The 23,265-nt window shown below is 49.3% G+C and overlaps 1 protein-coding gene across 2 annotated transcripts in view; it reads right to left on the minus strand.

Annotated features, from left to right (window-relative positions):
• Window positions 1-522: 522 nt before the first annotated feature.
• slc39a14 (solute carrier family 39 member 14) overlaps window positions 523-23,265 on the minus strand; it is a 27,016-nt gene continuing 4,273 nt past the window's right edge. Inside the window, exons 3-8 of one of the 2 annotated variants that reach the window (XM_072433583.1) lie at window positions 19,306-19,475; window positions 14,472-14,594; window positions 7,185-7,349; window positions 4,149-4,377; window positions 1,451-1,635; window positions 523-743 (exon numbers count right to left, since the gene is read on the minus strand). In XM_072433583.1, coding sequence (XP_072289684.1) covers window positions 591-743; window positions 1,451-1,635; window positions 4,149-4,377; window positions 7,185-7,349; window positions 14,472-14,594; window positions 19,306-19,475 — 1,025 coding nt within the window. In that variant the 3' untranslated portion in view covers window positions 523-590. Of the gene's footprint in view, window positions 744-1,450; window positions 1,636-4,148; window positions 4,378-7,184; window positions 7,350-14,471; window positions 14,595-19,305; window positions 19,476-22,494; window positions 22,665-23,265 lie in introns of both variants that reach the window. The other variant, XM_072433584.1, reaches the window with a different exon arrangement.

Below are 23,265 nucleotides of genomic sequence, written 5' to 3' on the forward strand. Positions count from 1 at the left end.
AGGTATCAGCACTTGTGTTGTAATGGCACTTCCGGTCCAGCGGGAATGCTGTTGGTTCAATTTATTGTGTAACGCCCAGAATAACAACAGTGGTGGTGGTGAACGAGAGTCTGGAGGTTGCGGTCCTATGGTCACTGATAAACAGATCCATGATGGCCACGCCCAGACGGGCTTCTGGAATAAGCTCAATAACTCAACTGTAAATTGTATCTGCATTTTGGATAATTGTCGCTTATTGATGACATCACAGAGGCAATCACTACTTCCTGTCATTTACAAACTTAAACTTTATTCAGAAATTGCACTTGACTGATGTAAAACTATGATAGATTATATATCTATAGATATATATTTACTACTGCTTCTATTCCAACAAAGTAATAATTAGAAAAACTTTAACGTCATATGCACCTTAACGGTTCAATGTGCTTGAATTGTAAAGTTATATTGATCGATAAATGTTATAGTTCATAGCTTTAAATCCAGTTTAGGTCCATATAAGCTTTTGCTTTACAAAACACTAAAATACAAACTGCAGGTGAACCCTTCCTCCCGCGCGCACACACACACCTAGGGGGGGGTCTGTGCTGTTAGCCCAGCTGGATGTGTCCCGAGTACATGGTGAGCAGCAGCATGATGGAGAAGCCCGTCAGAAGACCAGCGTTCTGAATGGCAAAAGTCAGAAGGAAGCTGCTGCTGCCGGCTCGCTCCTCCTCCAAACACACTTCATTCATCTCCGGGAACTTCAGAGAGAGAAACAGTCTATTACAATTTACTCATAGAATTGGTAAGGTTTTATCTTCATTTATTTACTTGAAACACACACACACACACACACACACACACACACACACACACACACACACACACACACACACACACACACACACACACACACACACACACACACACACACACACACACACACACACACACACACACACACACACACACACACACACACACACACACACACACACACACACACACACACACACACACACACACACACACACACACACACACACACACACACACACACACACACACACACACACACACACACACACACACACACACACACACACACACACACACACACACACACACACAAAATGGAATATTCTCCTGGAATTGTGGAAAAAGGCAATAACCAAACAATGAATGACACAAATTGCACAGACGATGGAGTGGACCGACATCAGAACTGACATACGGCAAATGGAACAACTTCAGACTAAATGGTACTTCTATTTTGCACTTTGTGTGACTTTATTTTATTTCCTTTGGATGTCTTCACTCATTCATTTTTTACTGATTTAAATCTCTTTATTTTAGATGTTAAACTTTGAAAAGAAAAGAACCGCCTGAGGCCCAAAGTCATCAGAACACTGCTGTGACCCAGCAGAGTTCTCCACTGGCAGCTGCAGGTGAGTGTCATGAGTCTCACCATGTCGGCCAAAGCGATGTAGAGGAACATGCCTCCAGCCAAAGCAAAGATCCAGTTTGGAGAAAAGCTGTTCCCGGCCAGGATCCCGAAGCCCATGCCCAGGTAACAGCAGCACGCCGACAGGAAGTTAAAGAAGAGCGCCTGCTGGATGCTCATGCCCGCGTTCAGCAGGATCACAAAGTCCCCTGCAGAGAGAGCGCAGCGTCACACGGGGATTCTACACCTACACCTACACCGCACCTACACCACAGCTACACCACACCTACACCACACCTACACCTACACCACACCTACACCACACCTACACCACAGCTACACCTACACCACACCACACCTACACCACACCTACACCACAGCTACACCACACCTACACCACACCACAGCTACACCACACCACACCTACACCACAGCTACACCTACACCACACCACACCTACACCACAGCTACACCTACACCACAGCTACACCACACCTACACCACACCTACACCACACGTACACCTACACCACACCACACCTACACCACAGCTACACCTACACCACAGCTACACCTACACCACACCACAGCTACACCACACCACACCTACACCACAGCTACACCTACACCACAGCTACACCACACCTACACCACAGCTACACCTACACCACAGCTACACCACACCTACACCACAGCTACACCTACACCACACGTACACCTACACCTACACCTACACCACACCACACCTACACCTACACCACACCACACCTACACCACAGCTACACCACACCTACACCACAGCTACACCTACACCACACGTACACCTACACCACACGTACACCTACACCACACCTACACCACACCTACACCACAGCTACACCTACACGTACACCTACACCACACCACACCTACACCACAGCTACACCTACACCACACGTACACCTACACCACACCTACACCACACCTACACCACACCACACCTACACCACACCACACCTACACCACACCTACACCACACCTACACCTACACCACAGCTACACCACACCTACACCACACCACAGCTACACCACACCACACCTACACCACACCACACCTACACCACAGCTACACCTACACCACACCACACCTACACCACAGCTACACCACACCTACACCACAGCTACACCTACACCACAGCTACACCACACCTACACCTACACCACACCTACACCACACGTACACCTACACCACAGCTACACCTACACCACACCACAGCTACACCACACCACACCTACACCACAGCTACACCTACACCACAGCTACACCACACCTACACCACAGCTACACCTACACCACACCTACACCACACCTACACCACACGTACACCTACACCTACACCACACCACACCTACACCACAGCTACACCACACCTACACCACAGCTACACCTACACGTACACCTACACCACACCACACCTACACCACAGCTACACCTACACCACACGTACACCACAGCTACACCACACCACACCTACACCACACCTACACCACAGCTACACCACACCTACACCACACCTACACCTACACCACACCTACACCACAGCTACACCACACCACACCTACACCACAGCTACACCTACACCACACCACACCTACACCACACCTACACCACACCTACACCACACCACACCTACACCACAGCTACACCACACCTACACCACACCACAGCTACACCACACCACAGCTACACCACACCACACCTACACCACACCACACCTACACCACAGCTACACCTACACCACACCACACCTACACCACAGCTACACCACACCTACACCACAGCTACACCTACACCACAGCTACACCACACCTACACCTACACCACACGTACACCACACCACACCTACACCACAGCTACACCTACACCACAGCTACACCTACACCACACCACAGCTACACCACACCACACCTACACCACAGCTACACCTACACCACAGCTACACCACACCTACACCACAGCTACACCTACACCACACGTACACCTACACCACACCTACACCACACGTACACCTACACCTACACCACACCACACCTACACCACAGCTACACCACACCTACACCACAGCTACACGTACACCTACACCACACCACACCTACACCACAGCTACACCTACACCACACGTACACCTACACCACACCTACACCACAGCTACACCACACCACACCTACACCACACCTACACCACAGCTACACCACACCTACACCACACCACAGCTACACCACACCACACCTACACCACAGCTACACCTACACCACAGCTACACCACACCTACACCACAGCTACACCTACACCACACGTACACCTACACCACACCTACACCACACGTACACCTACACCTACACCACACCACACCTACACCACAGCTACACCACACCTACACCACAGCTACACCTACACGTACACCTACACCACACCACACCTACACCACAGCTACACCTACACCACACGTACACCTACACCACACCTACACCACAGCTACACCACACCACACCTACACCACAGCTACACCTACACCACACCTACACCACACGTGCTCAAAGAGACACAATTTCCAAGGGCTTAACCCTTTCACATCTGTGCTAAATATAAAGACAAAGAAAAAAACTCCTCTTGGCACACACTTTCTTGGCAAGACTGAACACCGACATGAACATTGAGCTTTCAAGGCGGCTTGTGTCCTCACCCAGCTCATGAGGGAACTCCTCACACAGAATGGCCACGGAGGTGCTGATGCCCTGGAACACGGACGCTGTGAAGGACGCTCCGATAGCCAAGCCGTCGATGAAGTTGTGCAGCCCGTCACTCAGGGTAATCATCCAGGCCAGTGTGCCGATGTCCGAGTATGTGGTTCCTTTGAGCCAGTAACAGCCGCCACCTTTTGAGCACGGCCCACTGTCAGAGCGCTGCGTGTCCTGCAAACGCACACATGACGTGTTAGAGCGCTCATTCACCCACGCACAAAACCACGTGATCGCATACGCTGCCGCCCCCTTGTCACACGCTGCCGCCCCCTTGTCACACGCTGCCGCCCCCTTGTCACACGCTGCCGCCCCCTTGTCACACGCTGCCGCCCCCTTGTCACACGCTGCCGCCCCCTTGTCACACGCTGCCGCCCCCTTGTCACACGCTGCCGCCCCCTTGTCACACGCTGCCGCCCCCTTGTCACACGCTGCCGCCCCCTTGTCACACGCTGCCGCCCCCTGTCCATCCAGAGTTGCGTCCCTTTGCACTGATAGAGTGTAGAAAGTGATCTCAAACGTAAATGATGGAGGCTCCAGAGCTTTCAGAGTCCAAAAACTCCTAGAAAAGCTGCGATCAATCATTTCAGATCCATATTTGATGCCTAAATCACAGACTCTTCCGGATATCTCCAAACCCTCTGGTCCCATGGTTCACAAGTCCTAATTTTGAACAAACGGTCTACGCCTAAATAAAACTGTTAATTCTACAGCGTTAATTCTCCAGAGCTCCAGCGCAGGCAGCGGTGCGTGAGGCTGCATGCCCAGGGTTCAGTCACCTGCACAGGGCTGAACAGCTGTAAGGTCCCTGCACCGCGCGAGTGAGTGACAATTTCAATTCAACTACAAATAGTAACTTAACAGATATAAAATGACGACTACATAGTCTGTGGTGATCGTTTGGTTTCCAGTTGGAACGTTTTAATAACAACTGTCCATCACGCTCTTCTTTCCGGGTTTCTTTTCTCTTCCCCAGTTGCTGCACCTACTGCCACATATACTTTCACCATTTTGATTATTGAATATAGTATTGAATTGGCTTGTAGTGGTAAACACGATCAGCAGACGGACACAAGCCTGGGGACGCTCGTGTGATGTCACGTGAATGGGCTATTTTTTTTATTTATATATATATATATATATATATATATATAATATATATTTATTTATTTATTTTCTCTTCTTTAGGGATTGGACTCAGAAACACGTTGGAAGTGTAAAAGTATGTACAATCGGTTGGACTGATTTAAAAAGGAGTGGAACTCCGAAAACACGTTACCCTTTGTGGCTAGGTGTTTTTTTTATTTAATTTTTTATTTAGTTAATTTTATTGTATTTCTGTTTCTGTAATTTATTTGTGATTTTAATGCATTTTTCCTGCTGTGAAGCTTTGAATTGCCTTGTGTATGAAATGTGTGACACAAATAAACTTGCCTTGCACATGTATATATATGCATATGCACACGCATACACCTGTGGGTGGTCTCTATTTCTTCCCCTTCTAGCTGGGCTCCTCCCCCAGAGGCCCCTGGGAGCTTGAGGCTTCTTCAGTATCTTTGCTGTTCCTGCACTTTTCTGGACCGAGATGTCTGATGTTTTCCCTGGATCTGCTCAAGTCATTCCTCCAGTTTGAGGGTCACTCCTCCAGTTTGGGGGTCATTCCTCCAGTTTGAGGGTCACTCCTCCAGTTTGAGGGTCATTCCTCCAGTTTGGGGGTCATTCCTCCAGTTTGAGGGTCACTCCTCCAGTTTGGGGGTCATTCCTCCAGTTTGAGGGTCACTCCTCCAGTTTGGGGGTCATTCCTCCAGTTTGAGGGTCACTCCTCCAGTTTGAGGGCCACTCCTCCAGTTTGAGGGTCATTCCTCCAGTTTGAGGGCCACTTCTCCAGTTTGAGGGCCACTCCTCCAGTTTGAGGGTCACTGCCCCAAATGCTCCAGTCACTACAGCACCACTGATACCTTCAGGCTCCAGACCTTCTCCAGCTCCTTTCTGAGGCCTTGAGATGTCTCTAGTTTCTCATGTTCTTTTTTCTGGATGGGCAAACGTTTCGATTAGAAGGTAGAAAATAAATCGCATGCCTGGATGTTGTAGATTTAGAACCTCATTTATCTTCCACATGAGTGATGTGTAAAGGAGAATTCAGCAAGTGCAAATGTGCGAGTGCAACTACGGAAAAGGTTCTAAGGACACACAGCCTTTGGAACGAGGAGCATCTGATGGAAATGTGAAAACTGTTAACAGCAGAAAATGAATTTCACTTTTGACTTTAATTTTATGTTGAGCTTGTGAGCAAAGGCTTGATAAATGAGGCCCTTTAGGGTGCATGAGCTACACGACACTAAACGTTTTAAAAGAACACAGGTCAGGGTCTTTAATGGCCCTCATTGCCATTCATTAGATGGCTCTCACCTGCTTACATATGCATCCTGTAATGGCAGAAAATGGGTCATGTCATGTCATTCGAATGTTGTTTTAGGCCATGACATGTCACGGAATTAATATCTTTGTTGTTCTCCTGTGTGCAGATGGGATAAGAATATGAGGTCCTGATTATACTGAATATCTACTGTCCGGCGCCTCTTAATCATCAATTAATGCGTCAGGACCGGATTCAGTGTGGAAATGGTCTTAGATTAAACCTCTGAAGAGATAGCTGGAACCGTCACAGACGTGATAGTCTGGTCTATCTCTTTTTGAGCTGATTTGGGTTGTGATTATGTTATGTTTGTTACCACCTATAAAAGGTGTACTTTGTAAATTGTAAAGTTAGGTAGGGACAGAACGAACTTGTCTTAGGGAGAGGGTGTTTATCCACTGTGCACGTGAATAAACTTCCACCTTTTGAGAGAGACCGAGAGACTCTGTTTCTGCTTCAAGTTATTGCCTGGTTACTCTTTACTTGATCATTGTTTACAGGAAACTGCCGTAACAGACCTCTGACATTAGAGCCCTCCCCCCCTGAGGGCCCCCTGAGGGCTCACCTGTGGCGTCTCTGTGGGGCAGAGCATGAGGGCGCCCTCTCCTGGCTCCAGAGCAGAAGTGTTGACCTCGCCGTTGTGCCGCAGCTTCTCTTTGTCACACTCCTCCAGGTCGCTGCCGGGCACAGAGTATTGCTCAGCGGCCGGGTAAGGGCCATGTCTGGGGCTCTGGCAGAAACAAAGGTCAAAAACTCTCTTCAAAAACGTCTTTTGGTAGCTTTTGTTTGTTAGCTTTTAAGCAACAATCACAAAGAGACACTCCCAGTATCAGACTGTGGTCCCACATCCAGCTCATAACAAATTTGATGTGATATGGACAGTTACATGAATGAACATGTGTTAGTCAGGCTCATTTCATCTGTGCAACTGTAAATGTGTGGACATATTAAGCAGATTGTTTTTTTTTATCTGATAACTTATTGTTATGACTTATTCATTATTCATTGTTTTGTGTTGCATCAATCACCAAGACAAGTTCCTATGTTTGGGAATTTTGTTCATTGACAATTGACATTCTGAAATATCAAGCTTCCTTACATCACCTACATGGCAATGGCTGTAGAAAAACTCACACGATCTATTCTAATTTGATCTGCGTTAACAATGAGGTGTGAAAACTGCAACAATGAATAAGAATAGAAGTGAAATATCAAAAGTGCAAATAGTGTAACATTGACACAGGAGTAGAAAAATGTCTATAATGTAAGATAAGATAAGATATTCCTTTATTGTCCCACATGGGGAAATTTCATTGTTGCAACGCAGGAAGATCCAGAGGAAGATACAGAAGAACAGATCACTTATAGAAAGTCTGAAAAACACTCAGAAGATCTCCTATAAATAAACAAAAACTCAGATAAACAAAACCTCCCATTTCCCAACAAGGGATGGAGGGGAAAATAATAAAGATAAAATAAATAAATACATACATAAATGCCATTGCATGTGATCACGACAGTAATTGCACAGTAATTGCACAGTAGGACTAACAGTGTTTGTTGTAGAGTGTGACAGCAGCAGAAGGACAGACTGTGAAACGTCTCCTTCACACAGCGAGGGTGGATCAGTCACTGAAGCTGCTCTCCAGAGTGGACAGACTGTCCTGCAGGGGACAGAGTGTCCTGCAGGGGACAGAGTGTCCTGCAGGGGACAGAGTGCCCTGCAGGGGGCGACACTCATGGTCCAGCATAGATGTGAGTTTAGCCAGGACCCTTCTGTCCCCCACCTCCTGCACCGAGTCCAGAGGACAGCCCAGGACGGAGCTTTGTCCAGCTTCTTCCTCTCCCTCTGTGATGACCACACCTACAGGAGCTGATGCACCACAGAGGAGGAGAAGTTCTTCAAGAGTGGCCCTGTCAGGAGTGGCCCTGTCAGGAGTGGCCCTGTCAGGAGCGGCCCTGTCACTCCAAAAGACCTGAGTCTCCTCAGGAGGTAGAGTCCACTCTGGCTCTTCCTGTTCAGTCTGTGTTATGAGTCCAGTTTGTGGTTCAGATGAACACCAGGTCCTTGTATGAGTCACTCTCTCAATGTCCCGTCCCTGGATGTTCACTGGTGAGGGGGGCGTGGCCTGTCCCGTCCCTGGATGTTCACTGGTGAGGGGGGCGTGGCCTGTCCCGTCCCTGGATGTTCACTGGTGAGGGGGGCGTGGCCTGTCCCGTCCCTGGATGTTCACTGGTGAGGGGGGCGTGGCCTGTCCCGTCCCTGGATGTTCACTGGTGAGGGGGGCGTGGCCTGTCCCGTCCCTGGATGTTCACTGGTGAGGGGGGCGTGGCCTCTCCTTGGTCTTCCCCGCGTTGATGAGGAGGAGGTTCCACAAAGTCCTGCTCCAGTCCTCTGTCCTCCACATCATCGTCCGTGATGTCCCATGATGGCAGAGTGGTCAGAGAACTTCTGCAGGACACAGCTGTCCGTGTCGTGTCTGAAGTCTGCAGTGTAAAGGGTGAAGAGAAAGGGCGCACTGCAGGGCCCCCACACTGCAGGGCCCCCACACTGCAGGGCCCCACACACTGCAGGTCCCACACACTGCAGGGCCCCCACACTGCAGGGCCCACACACTGCAGGGCCCACACACTGCAGGTCCCCCACACTGCAGGTCCCTCACACTGCAGGTCCCCCACACTGCAGGGCCCCCACACTGCAGGGCCCCCACACTGCAGGGCCCCCACACTGCAGGTCCCCCACACTGCAGGGCCCCCACACTGCAGGGCCCCCACACTGCAGGTCCCCCACACTGCAGGTCCCCCACACTGCAGGTCCCTCACACTGCAGGTCCCCCACACTGCAGGGCCCCCACACTGCAGGTCCCACACACTGCAGGTCCCCCACACTGCAGGGCCCCCACACTGCAGGGCCCCCACACTGCAGGGCCCCCACACTGCAGGTCCTCCACACTGCAGGTCCCACACACTGCAGGTCCCACACACTGCAGGTCCCTCACACTGCAGGTCCCCCACACTGCAGGTCCCTCACACTGCAGGTCCCTCACACTGCAGGTCCCACACACTGCAGGTCCTCCACACTGCAGGTCCTCCACACTGCAGGTCCTCCACACTGCAGGTCCCTCACACTGCAGGTCCCTCACACTGCAGGGCCCCCACACTGCAGGTCCCTCACACTGCAGGTCCCCCACACTGCAGGTCCCCCACACTGCAGGTCCTCCACACTGCAGGTCCCTCACACTGCAGGTCCCTCACACTGCAGGTCCTCCACACTGCAGGGCCTCCACACTGCAGGGCCCCCACACTGCAGGTCCCTCACACTGCAGGTCCCTCACACTGCAGGTCCTCCACACTGCAGGGCCCCCACACTGCAGGTCCCTCACACTGCAGGTCCCCCACACTGCAGGGCCCCCACACTGCAGGTCCCTCACACTGCAGGTCCCTCACACTGCAGGTCCTCCACACTGCAGGGCCCCCACACTGCAGGTCCCTCACACTGCAGGTCCCCCACACTGCAGGGCCCCCACACTGCAGGTCCAAGTGTCAGACACACAGTCCCGGGCTCTCACAAACTGGGGTCGGTCTGTGAGGTCGTCCAGGATCCACTCTGCAGGTCGTACTCCACACCAGCCGTCTCCAGCTTGCCCCTCAGGAGCCGTCTCCAGCTTGTCCCTCAGGAGCCGTCTCCAGCTTGCCCCTCAGGAGCCGTCTCCAGCTTGCCCCTCAGGAGCCGTCTCCAGCTTGCCCCTCAGGAGCCGTCTCCAGCTTGTCCCTCAGGAGCCGTCTCCAGCTTGCCCCTCAGGAGCCGTCTCCAGCTTGCCCCTCAGGAGCCGTCTCCAGCTTGTCCCTCAGGAGCCGTCTCCAGCTTGCCCCTCAGGAGCCGTCTCCAGCTTGCCCCTCAGGAGCCGTCTCCAGCTTGTCCCTCAGGAGCCGTCTCCAGCTTGTCCCTCAGGAGCCGTCTCCAGCTTGTCCCTCAGGAGCTGATGGTGTTGAAGGCGCTGGAGAGATGAAAGAACAGGATCCTCACAGAGCTGCCAGGCTTCTCCAGGTGAGAGAGAGAGCGGTGCAGCAGGAAATGTACAGCTTTTCTGTTCTTTATTCTGCCCTCTATCCCCTTTATGAACGAGAGTGTTTATTAGAGTTAGTACAGGTGGGGGAGGAGACGAGAGATGAGAGTCGAGCAGAAGTCACCTAAACCTACCGTGAGACCAAAGTCGGCAAGGACCACCTGTGCTAAACCCGGGTAGCGAACCTTGCTGCAGATTAGGGAACGTAAGCAATTTAGCGGCGGAGAAGGCGCCGACACGAGCAGGCGGAGGCTCGCACAGGAGAGCACGGCGCCCTTGGATCATATAGAGGACATGCACCTGACGTCACGTGATTCAGTTGCGGAGACACGAACACACGTAATTCTGACAGGACTTTCTGAATCTGCTGCGAGGTTGTCAGACCCTCACAAAGAGGATTGGTGAGACAGGCCCAGAGCCGTGCTCCCTGTCAAAAGCCATGTTACAGCCAGTGTTTTCAGCGAGTTGCGGCTCTTCTGCAGTAACACCCGGACATATACAATTACCTGATCAACAAATCATGTATTTCGGGATTCTGTAGAAAGAAACTGTCTGTTGCTGATGATTGGTGCATCAAATTGCACTGCAAGATTTACCCATCTTGGGTCCAGGATGACTCCAGAATCAGCCGAAATCTGCGATCTTTGGGGCGTGTGTACGTGCGTGCTCGTCTTACAGTCCACAACAGTGGAGCCACGTGACGGCGTGACGTCACTGCATTTCCTCTATAAGACTTCTTCCCTGTCTGATGATGTAGTGACTAAACTCTGGGGACGCCGTGAAGATTTGGACCATCGAAAACTGTCAACTTAAAGGTGGTATGGACGATTTTTTTCAAATCATTAGTCCTGCCACGTGTTAATCATAAAACGCACCTATCGCTCACCTGCAGCCGCGTCAGGCTCGTCCCCACGTTTCCGCGTGCCTAAGCGCATGGATCTATCATAATATAGTTCCCTCAGTGTACGGGACAAAATGAAGACGGAGAAAGACAGTTCGAGCTGACGCAGAAGTGACAGAAATCTACGGGAGACGAGAGATGCGATGCGCTCCGTTGCGCTAATAAACAAACGCACGTGTGTGTTGTATCAGTCCACACGGGGGAGTGGCATGTGCACTTCCACCTGCGTTCTCAAATCGCCGAAAAATTGTCCATACCGCCTTTAAGCCATCAGCTGTGTTGCATGAGATTTTGAGTTATGTTGTGCACATACAACGAATGCTTTTGAGGGTGTTCTACATTGCCTCATTATTAGCAGCTAAAACAGGCACAAGCATTAGCATAACTATTTTGCCCTAAAGTTGGACTGGTAACTAGTGCTCTGATGCGGATTGTTACAGCATAAAATGTAGAATTTATAAATAAATAATATAAAATAGATGAATATATACACAATTTACAGTTGTTCAAAATAGTGCAAAAATGAGCAGTGCAATGATTAGTTGTTGATTTGAATAGTACTTAAAGTGACAGTGCTTAGGAAGTGTTCATGAGTCCAACGGCAGAGGGAAAGAAAGTGTTCTTGTGGAGGAAGGTTCTGGTCAGGCTGGACCGTAGCCTCCTGGTCACAGGAAGTGTTTAATTGCTGTTCGTGGAACTTCAGTCTTGTTTAGTTCTTTATTTCATCGTCTATAGACGTGACAAGAAGCACATCTGTGGGCGGTGTCCGAGCTGCAGCGGCATCACAGGAAAATGCACGGGGAAAATCCCAGAGCGCACGGGAAAGCGAGGGGAGGAGCCACCAGAGCCCCGTCGAATCAGAGCAGACAGAGCCGCTCCGGGGCCCGTGGGTCTCGCTGTTCATATCTGAGCGCGGTCATTAAGCCGCTGCTTGGTCCATCACCTGCTCCCCGCACTTCTCATGTCGTCCCTGGACTTACGCCTGCTCCACACTGGGCGTAAAAGGTACACCTGGGCGTGGCACATAGAGGGCTTAAGTCCTGTTAGTGCTGATGCACTGGTTGGTAACTATAAGTTGGTCTTAACTTTCAGATTTAAGTTGGATGTAGCTTAAGCCTAGTTTTCGGACCAGCTGCACCAGGACACCAGCCACTCCACCTCCTGTAGACAGACTCATCCTCGTCCCAGATGAGCCCGATGAGGGTGGTGTCGTCATGGTGATGAGGGTGGTGTCGTCATGGTGATGAGGGTGGTGTCGTCATGGTGATGAGGGTGGTGTCGTCATGGTGATGAGGGTGGTGTCGTCATGGTGATGAGGGTGGTGTCGTCCACAAACTTGATCAGTTTTACAGAGTCGTGGCTGGAGGTGCAGCAGTTTGTCACAGGGAGAAGAGCAGGGGAGAAAGTACACAGCCCTGTGGAGCTCCTGTGCTGATAGTCCCAGGTCTGGGACATTCTTCCCCAGCTGCACACACTGCCTCAGGAGGTCAGTGCTCCCCCTGCAGGTGGAGTCGGCGCTCCCCCCGCAGGTGGAGTCGGCGCTCCCCCCGCAGGTGGAGTCGGCGCTCCCCCCGCAGGTGGAGTCGGCGCTCCCCCCGCGGGTGGAGTCGGCGCTCCACCCGCGGGTGGAGTCGGCGCTCCACCTGCGGGTGGAGTCAGGCAGGTTGAGCTGGAGAGCTTGTCCTGTCCTGGAGCAGAGCAGGAGGTGGTGTTGATGCAGAGCTGAAGTCCACAAACAGGATCCTGGTGTAGCTTCCCGGGGAGTAAATATGTACATTTCTGTTTCATGGGAGAAATGAAACAATCTCCTATTTTAAGACTATCCATTTTGAAATATTGGTCATGTGAAACCATTTGCTAATTAATTTGAATTGGTTATTCAAATAATTCCAAACTCTGATCATTTCAGAGTTTGTGGATATTGCAGAATACAATATGCAGTCTATGGGGACGTATTATGTTTTCTTCTACATCAGGCATGGCTCAGGGGCCAAATGTGGCCCTTCGGCATCGAAACTATGTCAAAAGCAACATTTCTAATGATTAATTTTGTCATTGGACAGATTCAACATCGTCTGTGGCCCTCTGCTCCGTATAAGTTTCACCAAAATGTGGCCTTCTAGGAAAAAAGTTTGGGCCCCATCTTATGTCCTAAATGCTTCTAAGAGGAGGATAAGGCAGCCTTCAACCGTTGAGATGTGGGCTGAAGGACAAAGGAACAATGATACCATTTCAAATGTAGGACACTTTTAGGTGTCTGTCATTCAGATAATTTAGCCCTTTGTCTTTTCCTTCCAAATATATGTAGAAAAGAGTGAGAGCAACTCTTCCCAGTATTCTTTGGAGGGAATCATTGAGCTACAGTAGGCATGATTGCCTCCATCTAAAAGGTATGATTTTTTTTGTATTTTGTTGTTGTGGGTCTGCATGCTGCCTGCAGACAGCCAATCACAGCACTGTCATCCTTCAGTGAGAAACATGTATGAGCTCAGAACTCCCATCTCCAGAGAAACCACCTCTTCTAGCGTCTTCAGGAGAGCAGAAGGAGTGCTCATGTTGTGTAAAAGAGGCAAACCCGATACACGTCTCCTCCTGATAAGAAACTGGGCAAACTTTTTCAACAAGTCTACAAGAAGAACTCAGACTTTGGAGTGTCTGGGTTACCAGGCTAATGACTTAGAATATATGAGGACAAACAATGAAATGACTTTGATTCATAATGTTTGCATAACAAGGGGGTGGAGTATTAAAATTGATTATCAAAGAAACAAGAATAAAAATGTGAAATAAAAGTTACAAATACAGTTACAAATAGTATGAAATGGTATCCACAGTGGCAATGAAAATGTAGATCTTTCAAACATGCGAGTGCAGATGGACTCACCTCAGCTTTGGGTTTGAGCAGCACTTTCAGAACCTTCTCAGTGAAGAAGAACAGATAGAAGCCTGCAAACACCATGGCTGACTTGGACACATAGAAGTCCACCAGAGGGTCAAAACCAAAAGCCTGGACAGAGAAACACTGTCACTTTAATATCCATATACATTTACATTCATGACGGAGGGGAGCGCATGCTGACACATAGAAAAATAATCTAAAATTAGAATAACTTTAGAAACCCTTCAAAGTTTGTAAACCGAACATTCTAAATTCTAAAGTGAAAAAAATGTGATTTCACTGAAAGATCTGGGAGTAATCTCAGAATATCACAAAACATGAAAACAAAAGTTACGACTGTAACTACAGTTCTATGAATCCCGGATGACCACTAGAGGCAGTGCATAAACATACATCGGTCGTGATTTTTTTTTCAGAACATAGAACAAACAACAACATTATTACACCAGAAGAGGGGGTCAAATAAAAGCAAAAGGCAAAACAAATAAAACGGGGGAAGAAAAACTAAAACTGAAAAAAAAAATTAAGAGCGTGCTAGACTTAGGTTTTAGGAGCAAAAGTTGAGAATAGGGGAGTGGCATCAGAGAAGAAAAAAAAAATTATACTGGTACACAGGTCGAGATTTAATAACAAGTCACCTTTGACCCCCCGGTGGCTCACGTGAGTCTATATAGTCACGCGACACCGGGAGCTCAGTCCCTAGAAACCTTCTCGCAAAGCACGAGAATTCCGAGGGACCGGATGCTCTGGCGGTCATCCAGGATTCATAAAACCGTAGTTACAGTCGTAACTTTCGTTCTATTTCATCCCTACTGACCGCCAGAGGCGGTGCATAAAGCACTGGATGACGAATACCAGCAGGGTCCCGAGGAATAGACAAAACCATACCTCAATGGGACGCAGAAGAGTGTTGCCGGAGAACCTCGTCCAGCGGTTGTGGAAAAACCACATTCACCCTGTAAAATCGTGAAAAAGTATTCAGGGATGTCCAAGAGGCCGCCGCCTCACGTACAAAGACCCCATTCATAGCAGTTGCGAACCCCCTTGTGGAGTGGCACCTCACCTCGGAAGGCAACGGTCGGCCCTGTCAAGCATAGGCTTCTGTGATAACACCCACAATCCAGTGCGTGAGACGCCGTTTGGACAGAGCCTGGCCCTTGCGCGGGCCGGCGAAACAAACAAATAGGCTCTCAGATTTGTGCATCACTGCTGTAGCCATACCTAAATGGGATGCAGATACGTCTCAAGCGCACGGACGGGACACAGATGTTCAGAAGCAGATCCAGCACCAAAACGTGCCAGTTGTTGCTGCCGGGTGTGCCCAGCCGACAAAACCACCTTTGGAACGCCTGGAGCTCACACACCGTTTCGCCGAGACCATCGCCAGAAGGAATGCAGTCTTCATTGAAAGCCATTTAAGGTCAATCTGCAAAAAAGGCTCAAATGGAGGGAATTGCAACGCCTCCAGCACCAGGGACAGGTCCCATGCTGGGACCACAGAAAGAGGGCGGACGCAAACGCCAGACACCCTTTAGAAACAGGGAAATATCTTGGTTACGGCCAACCGAGAGACCATCCAAACCCAAATGCCAACAAGAGATTGCAGCAATGTATACCTTCAGGGTAGATGGAGAGCGCCCCTGGCCAAGTAGCTCCTGCAGGAAAGTGAGCATTGTTGACACAGCACAATGCACTAGGTCCTCACCGCTTTTGCGACACCAGTCGTCAAACAGTTTCCACTTGCAGGAATACAGAAGACGGGTAGACCGAGCACGAGCATTGCTTATCGTGTTCCCAATCTCCCCAGCGTACCTCGAGAAGGTCAGGCCGGGCCCTGTAGCGGCCATACCCAGAGCTTCAGGCGCTCGGGATTGTTGTGCAGAATCTGACCCCCTAGTTGAGAGAGGAGATTCTGCCTGGGAAGGAGACGTTTCCCCCTGGATCCAGCAGGGGGTCCACGGGAACTATCGCCCCCTTCTGAGAGAGCGCCTGCGCCTTGGCCGGGTCCCGTCATTCGGATCCGACCAGGAACAGGAGGCCAGACTGCAGACGATACCCTTCGGACAGCGTGGCCACCATCCAAATAACTGGGAGTGAGCCATCTAGTACTCCAGCTGTCCAGGGGAAAAATTTCCGACCGCCGGCCCTGTAACCTCATATGGAGGCCCCTCGACCCCCAGTGGGCTTGTGGGGGCGACGGCCGGAGGAGGAACAGGAACCACGGGACAGACAAAACCCAAACCCTTGGGCCTGTTGTAAGTCCGAGCCATGAACAGAGGAATAATGGGGCGGTGGTGCATACCTGCGTGAAGAAACGGGAGGGGCAGCCTGAGCTGGTGGACGAGATCCCCGCCTATGATGCCCCGCTAACTGCTGCCGTGTACGGCAAGCCTGGGCCGTGCGCTCCAGAGCCTCCAGGGCAGCCGGGCCAAATAGTTCTCCAGGAAGAACTGGAACACCCCTCAAGGTCTTTCTACTGGCCTCAGAGAGCGGAGACTGTGCCAGCCACACTTGGCGGCGAGCTTGCACTAATGTTAAGAGCAGACGCCCTATTTCCCTTGACATGAGGGCGAAAGCCTGCAAGGAGGCGTCAACCAGCCCGTGTGTTGGTTGGTCCACCAGAACCGTCTCAAGAGAAACAGACAGGCCTAGCATCAAATGAGACAAGGAGTTCCCCATGTCATACGCCTTATAAAGAAGGTCGTCTGTAACATGGCACTGTGGTCGTGGACACCGGGCATTAGACCGTAAAGTCTCCTCTGGACGGACAATGCCGGCATCTGTTCAAGGCCAAACTTCTGTGGATCCTGCATCAGTGCCAAGACCCTCCCATCCCAAGTAGCCTTGAAAATGCCTTTGAGTCTGTTCAACAGGCATGCAATTCCTTAATGTATTCCTCAGAGGGAGTAAGTGCAAAGTGGGACACTGCAGACTGGTGCTGAAAGAAAGCGCTAGAGGGTGCCGCCTCATCCCATGGAACATCCAGCTTCAAGCGGGAAAGTGCCGTCCGTATGGCAGCTGTGACAGTGTCATCACTGTCGGCCTGAGGGCCGGCAGAGGCCAGTGAGCCAGATTCTGAAACTCTGGAGCTCAGAAGGTCAGACTCCAGCTGAAACTGCGTGTCTGACGGCGGCTTGCGGCCTCCAATCTGGCCAGCTGGACTCGGAGGCGACAGAAACAACCAGTCCGAAGCGCCTTCGAAAGCAGCTAAGCGCGTCACAAGCATGGATCGGGGCATAACTGAACAGTTGAAGCAAGCGTCATCGGAAAGTGCTTCCCAAAGATGATCCACTCCAAGACAAGGGCAGAGATCATACCCATCGTTAGGCTGCAGTGGCGACACAGGGACTCCAGCATTACGTCACAGGAGGTAAATGGAGTCGGGTCGAGCGGAACGCCACTAGCGCCACTAACACAAAACCTGTACCCGGTAAAAGGGGCGCAGCGGGGTCAGGGCGAGCAGTGAGCGCCACAAATGACCTGCTACGTAAGGGAGACACCACAGGATCAGGTCGACCTGATAATGCAACTAGTGACCCAATATAAACATAAAACCTGCTACAGGTAACAAACCAGGTTGAGCCGAATACACCACTGATGATGTGTAACCAGCTGAAAACAATGGTCAATACCAGTCAAATAAAGCAGTTCAGAACTAATGACCCGAACACGACTATAGTTAGCGGAACATAAAAGCCACATGGTTCTATCCGTAAACCCAAACAAACGGCGCACGGATAAACAGAAAACATGTATGGTGTATGGTTTAAAAATTCAACTAACATTTACAGAGCGCGCGGCTACGGCGAAATGCATTAAAGGTGTAACTTACCAGTTGTAGAAACAATGTAAATATACCTGCTCATTGCAACTTGTGCAGTCCCAGGAGCGGGCGCGAACTCGCAGCACCGACTGTAGCACAGTCACAAGGCTAACAAAGCTAACAAAGCTAACAAAGCTAACAGGGCTAACAGGGCTAACAGGGCTACAAGCGGCAAAACTAACCCAAATGTGTGGAAACAGCAATATATTAGCCGAACAACAAGCACATATACAACCTGCATGTGAGAAGGTAAAAAGGGGCGGAGCTCCCGGTGTCACGTGACTAGACTCACGTGAGCCACCGGGGGTCAAAGGTGACTTTTTTATTATTTCTCGACCTGTGCATGAGCAAGGATGATCGTCCAGTGCTTTATGCTCCGCCTCTGGCGTCAGGAGGGATGAAATAGAAGGCCAGGTGCACTGAGACATATGTGGGTGATATCAGAGCAACGCAGTCAATACTTAGGTTTTACTGGACAAATACTAGATGTTGACCCCAAATAGTTTTTATTTTATTGGATATTTTCTTTACTTTATCTACAACTGATATTTCTACTCAGGAAATTTAAGCTGGTTGCTTTTTTGATATAAAGATCTGATAAACCACTGTATTTCCAATGGATTTCATGTGTTGAGCCGACAGACTGAAACAAAGCACTGTAGCATCAGCCGTTTTCCGTTTATCGACCCAAAATATGATATTTCCAGTGCGAAATGGAGCTAACAATATCCAAAGCCTGTGTATTATAGTAAGAGGTTAAAATGCGGCTAAGAGGCTTTGCAGAGAAGTGAAATAAATGGGGAAAAAGCTGAGGTGAAACTGGAAGTAAACTTTGAATTACTTGAATTACTAATTAAATATATTTTTGTGAATGGCTGACACCAGCGTCATAATAAAAAAGTATAATTCAGGTAGGATTTAGATGAAGGAAACATTTGTTATGTTTGGCGTCTGCTGCAGCATGAGGGAGCGAGAGACCCCAGACAGGCACACTACCTCTGGGATGAGCTGAAACAGGGCGTTGGAGTAGAGCGTGCCGATAGCCAAGGCGATAAAGTAGAGCAGCAGCCGTTTGTAAAAGGTTTTCTTCATGAAAGGCACCACGCAGGCCCCCACCAGCGAGCACAGGGAGATGAGGGTCACACACAGGATCCCATAGCCCCACACTGATTAGACACAGAGAGCACACCTTCATCACAAGGCAGAGATCAGAACAGTCTGACAAGACAAAAGAGAAATCATAAGCCCCATTCACATATAGTTCCCAGTAAATTGCCATTTACATGTATATATATATATATATATATATATATATATATATATATATATATATATATATATATATATATATATATATATATATATATATATATATATATATATATATATATATATATATATATATATATATATATATATATATATATATATATATATATATATATATATACACACACACACATATATATATATATTCCCAGAACCCTCAGCTCTGGTCCATTCACACGTGTCCGGTCACTTAAACAATGTGCACAGAGTAACCTGGGAAACGAGGAGTGGTACTGGCAATGTTCTGCTTTATTCACAGATGGACCTGCTGTGTGAACGGTGCTGTAGGAGCCTCTTTTATACTGATTACATCTTTTCCCACCAAAGTTACAAAAAAAGTTCCTGCCATAAATTTGCTGGATTTGCTTTGTTGTGCCATTTTAGCAAATATGAAATTCTCAGACAAGAGAGAGGGTGAGGAGCTCGGAGTAGAGCAGCTGCTCCTCCAGCTGTTGGAGCTGTTCCGGACACACTGGAGGGACTATGTCTCTCGGCTGGCCTGGGAACACCTCTGGGTCCCCCCGGAGGGGAGAAGGAAGTCTGGGGGTCCCTGCTTAGTCTGCTGCCCCCACGACCCGGCCCCGGATAAGCAGAAGAAGATGGATGGAGGGATTAAATTCTCAGAATGAGTCTTATAAAGTGGTATGGACTCTAAAGAACACATTTTGCTTTTGTCTGCTACAGTAGTGTTACAAATATGGCACTCTTGGATCATTACTAGGACTTTCACTTTTTAAATCTTGTATTGATTTGGATTAGATTTGTGGTAGATCAGTAGGCGTGTGCAGGGAAAACAGAAATCTCCACAGCAAGAGCGTCTTGTCCGTGTGTGTAAATGAAAAGGGAAAAGAATTATAAAAAAGCTGAAGGCTCTGAAATGTTGATTTTTCAACCGTGGCCTGGACAGGAAGTAGGCCTGAACATGCAGGAAATATAAGACATTAAACAAATGCAGGTATGTAATCGACAAGGAAACATGTTTATGCCATGGTAAGAGTTCATTTAGGAGAATGAAAGGATCCAGTTCTACAGCAGCTGTCTGATGTACTGTATAGAATAAGAGAAATGTAACTTCAATGCTTCACAAATGTGCTTTGTTCCCTTCCACTGACTCCACTGACTCCTGAGCCAGTGCAGTCAAGAAGCTGGTGTTTGTTTGCAGTCCTCTTTGAGCAGCTGGAGTTTGGACTGGACGGTGGGCTCACCATACTTAATGGGAAACTTGACTTGGCCATAGGGTGGGTTCAGGGAAAAAGCACAAATGATTTGTAGAACACATACAGCACTGCAGTAATGGAACTGTAAAGAGAAACTGTTGAATTAGGCAGAAGAATCCATCACCAGAAGCACCACTTGATCTGACCTTTTGGAAAGAAGAACGTTTCGACTGGTTCACTTTGGAGGTGATCAAGGGTCCGCAGGAGGCACACTTTCAGCCCCCCAGGAAGCTTTCGTGGGGGATGATTGGACAAGCAACTGCCTTTATCCAGTGAAGATAGCTTTATTTGTTGTGCCGACAGACTGAGCAAAACAAAGCTAGCGTTAGCATCAGCTGTCTTTGTGTGGATTGCAGAGATTGGCTTTATGAAGAAAAAGTGTGATTTTGCTTTCATTTCTGAGGCAGAACCTCAGAAACACATTATGCCGTTAACAGATGCTTCCCCAGATGCCCTACAGCAGGGGTGTCAAACTCATTTGGGCCACGGGCCAAATTTGGACTCTCAGGCTGGGTCGCAGGCCGAACATAACGTAAAACATAAAACTATAAAAAATATAAGAAATAAATATCTTTATAAAGCCTACGCTGTTTTGAAGCAATTACTTTATCAATTAAAAAAAAATACAAAACGTTGTTTTTCTAAATATATTTCAGTTTATGAGAACAAAGTGTAATTTCACCAACTCTGAGCTTCAGTTTATGAGCATCACAACTTCAGAGATGATCTACAGTTCTACAGAGATAAACATGTGACTTTACAACAAAATAAACTTCTCAAGATCTAAAAAAACTTTTAAATGTACAAACTAACATTTCCACATCTGTAGTTCTCTGTTCACCTGAACTGACTCACCACTAAACCTCTGCTCAAAAGTGCTTAAAGTGCACTTCTCCCTCACAGCTCACACAGCAGTGCAGCAGAGCCCCGTGGGGGAGGGGCAGCTCACACAGCAGTGCAGCAGAGCCCCGTGGGGGAGGGGAGCTCACACAGCAGTGCAGCAGAGCCCCGTGGGGGAGGGGCAGCTCACACAGCAGTGCAGCAGAGCCCTGTGGGGGGAGGGGCAGCTCACACAGCAGTGCAGCAGAGCCCCGTGGGGGAGGGGAGCTCACACAGCAGTGCAGCAGAGCCCCGTGGGGGAGGGGCAGCTCACACAGCAGTGCAGCAGAGCCCTGTGGGGGGAGGGGCAGCTCACACAGCAGTGCAGCAGAGCCCCGTGGGGGAGGGGTGGCATTGTGGGACGCGTAGTTTTAGCCATAAAAACGGTTACGGATGTAACTACAGTTCTATGAATCAATTGTTTTAGATTTTTTTTTTAAATATAAATTTGAAATGTTCAGCGGGCCAGAGTTTGACACCTACGCCCTAAAGTGAACCGGTCTGTGGGGCCCGGGCCAGTCGAACTCTAGCTAAAGAGTAAAGTGATGATAGCCAGTGTGTGAGGAGTGACTGTGAAGAGTGACTGAAGAGTGACTGAAGAGTGACTGTGAAGAGTGACTGTGAAGAGTGACTGTGAAGAGTGACTGTGAAGAGTGACTGTGAAGAGTGACTGTGAAGAGTGACTGTGAAGAGTGACTGTGAAGAGTGACTGTGAAGAGTGACTGTGAAGAGTGACTGTGCGAGCGTGGACTGTTCAAACCTCAGGCAGCAGCTGCAGGACGGCAGTGGAGAACAATGTGCCAATGGCAAGAGCCATGCAAAAAGTTAGCACAGCTCGCATGTGGCGAGAGCTCATGAGTGGAGCCAGGCACACTCCAGTGAGAGAGAACAAGCTGACCACTGTGACGCTCAGGAAAGAATAGCCCCACACTGTGGACAGAGTGAGCAGGTCAGGTCACACTGTGGACAGAGCGAGCAGGTCAGGTCAGACTGTGGACAGAGCGAGCAGGTCAGGTCACACTGTGGACAGAGCGAGCAGGTCAGGTCACACTGTGGACAGAGCGAGCAGGTCAGGTCACACTGTGGACAGAGCGAGCAGGTCAGGTCAGACTGTGGACAGAGCGAGCAGGTCAGGTCACACTTTGGACAGAGCGAGCAGATCAGGTCACACTGGACAGAGCGAGCAGGTCAGGTCAGACTGTGGACAGAGCGAGCAGGTCAGGTCAAACTGGACAGAGCGAGCAGGTCAGTGTCGAGCAGGTCAGGTCACACTGTGGACAGAGCTGCCCTCTACATGTACAGCTCTATTTCTATATGTCCAGACATCTGGGTCTCTGCAGTCACTGTACGAGGGCCGACCGATGGAGACAGAGACAATTTATACATGTATATATATACACATGTTTAGATTCCGGCTTATCTGGTCCAATTAGTCCAAAGTCTTTCGAAATTGTAAATTTTCAAATGTCCATTTTGTAAATGTCCATAGTCATTTCAGTCCAGTTTGATCTAGTTTTCTAAAGACTTTCCC

Source organism: Eucyclogobius newberryi, unplaced genomic scaffold (genome assembly GCF_026437365.1).
Source record: "Eucyclogobius newberryi isolate DKJ021-1_F unplaced genomic scaffold, fEucNew1.0.hap1 SCAF_6, whole genome shotgun sequence".
In the NCBI taxonomy this organism is placed as follows: Eukaryota; Metazoa; Chordata; class Actinopteri; order Gobiiformes; family Gobiidae; genus Eucyclogobius; species Eucyclogobius newberryi.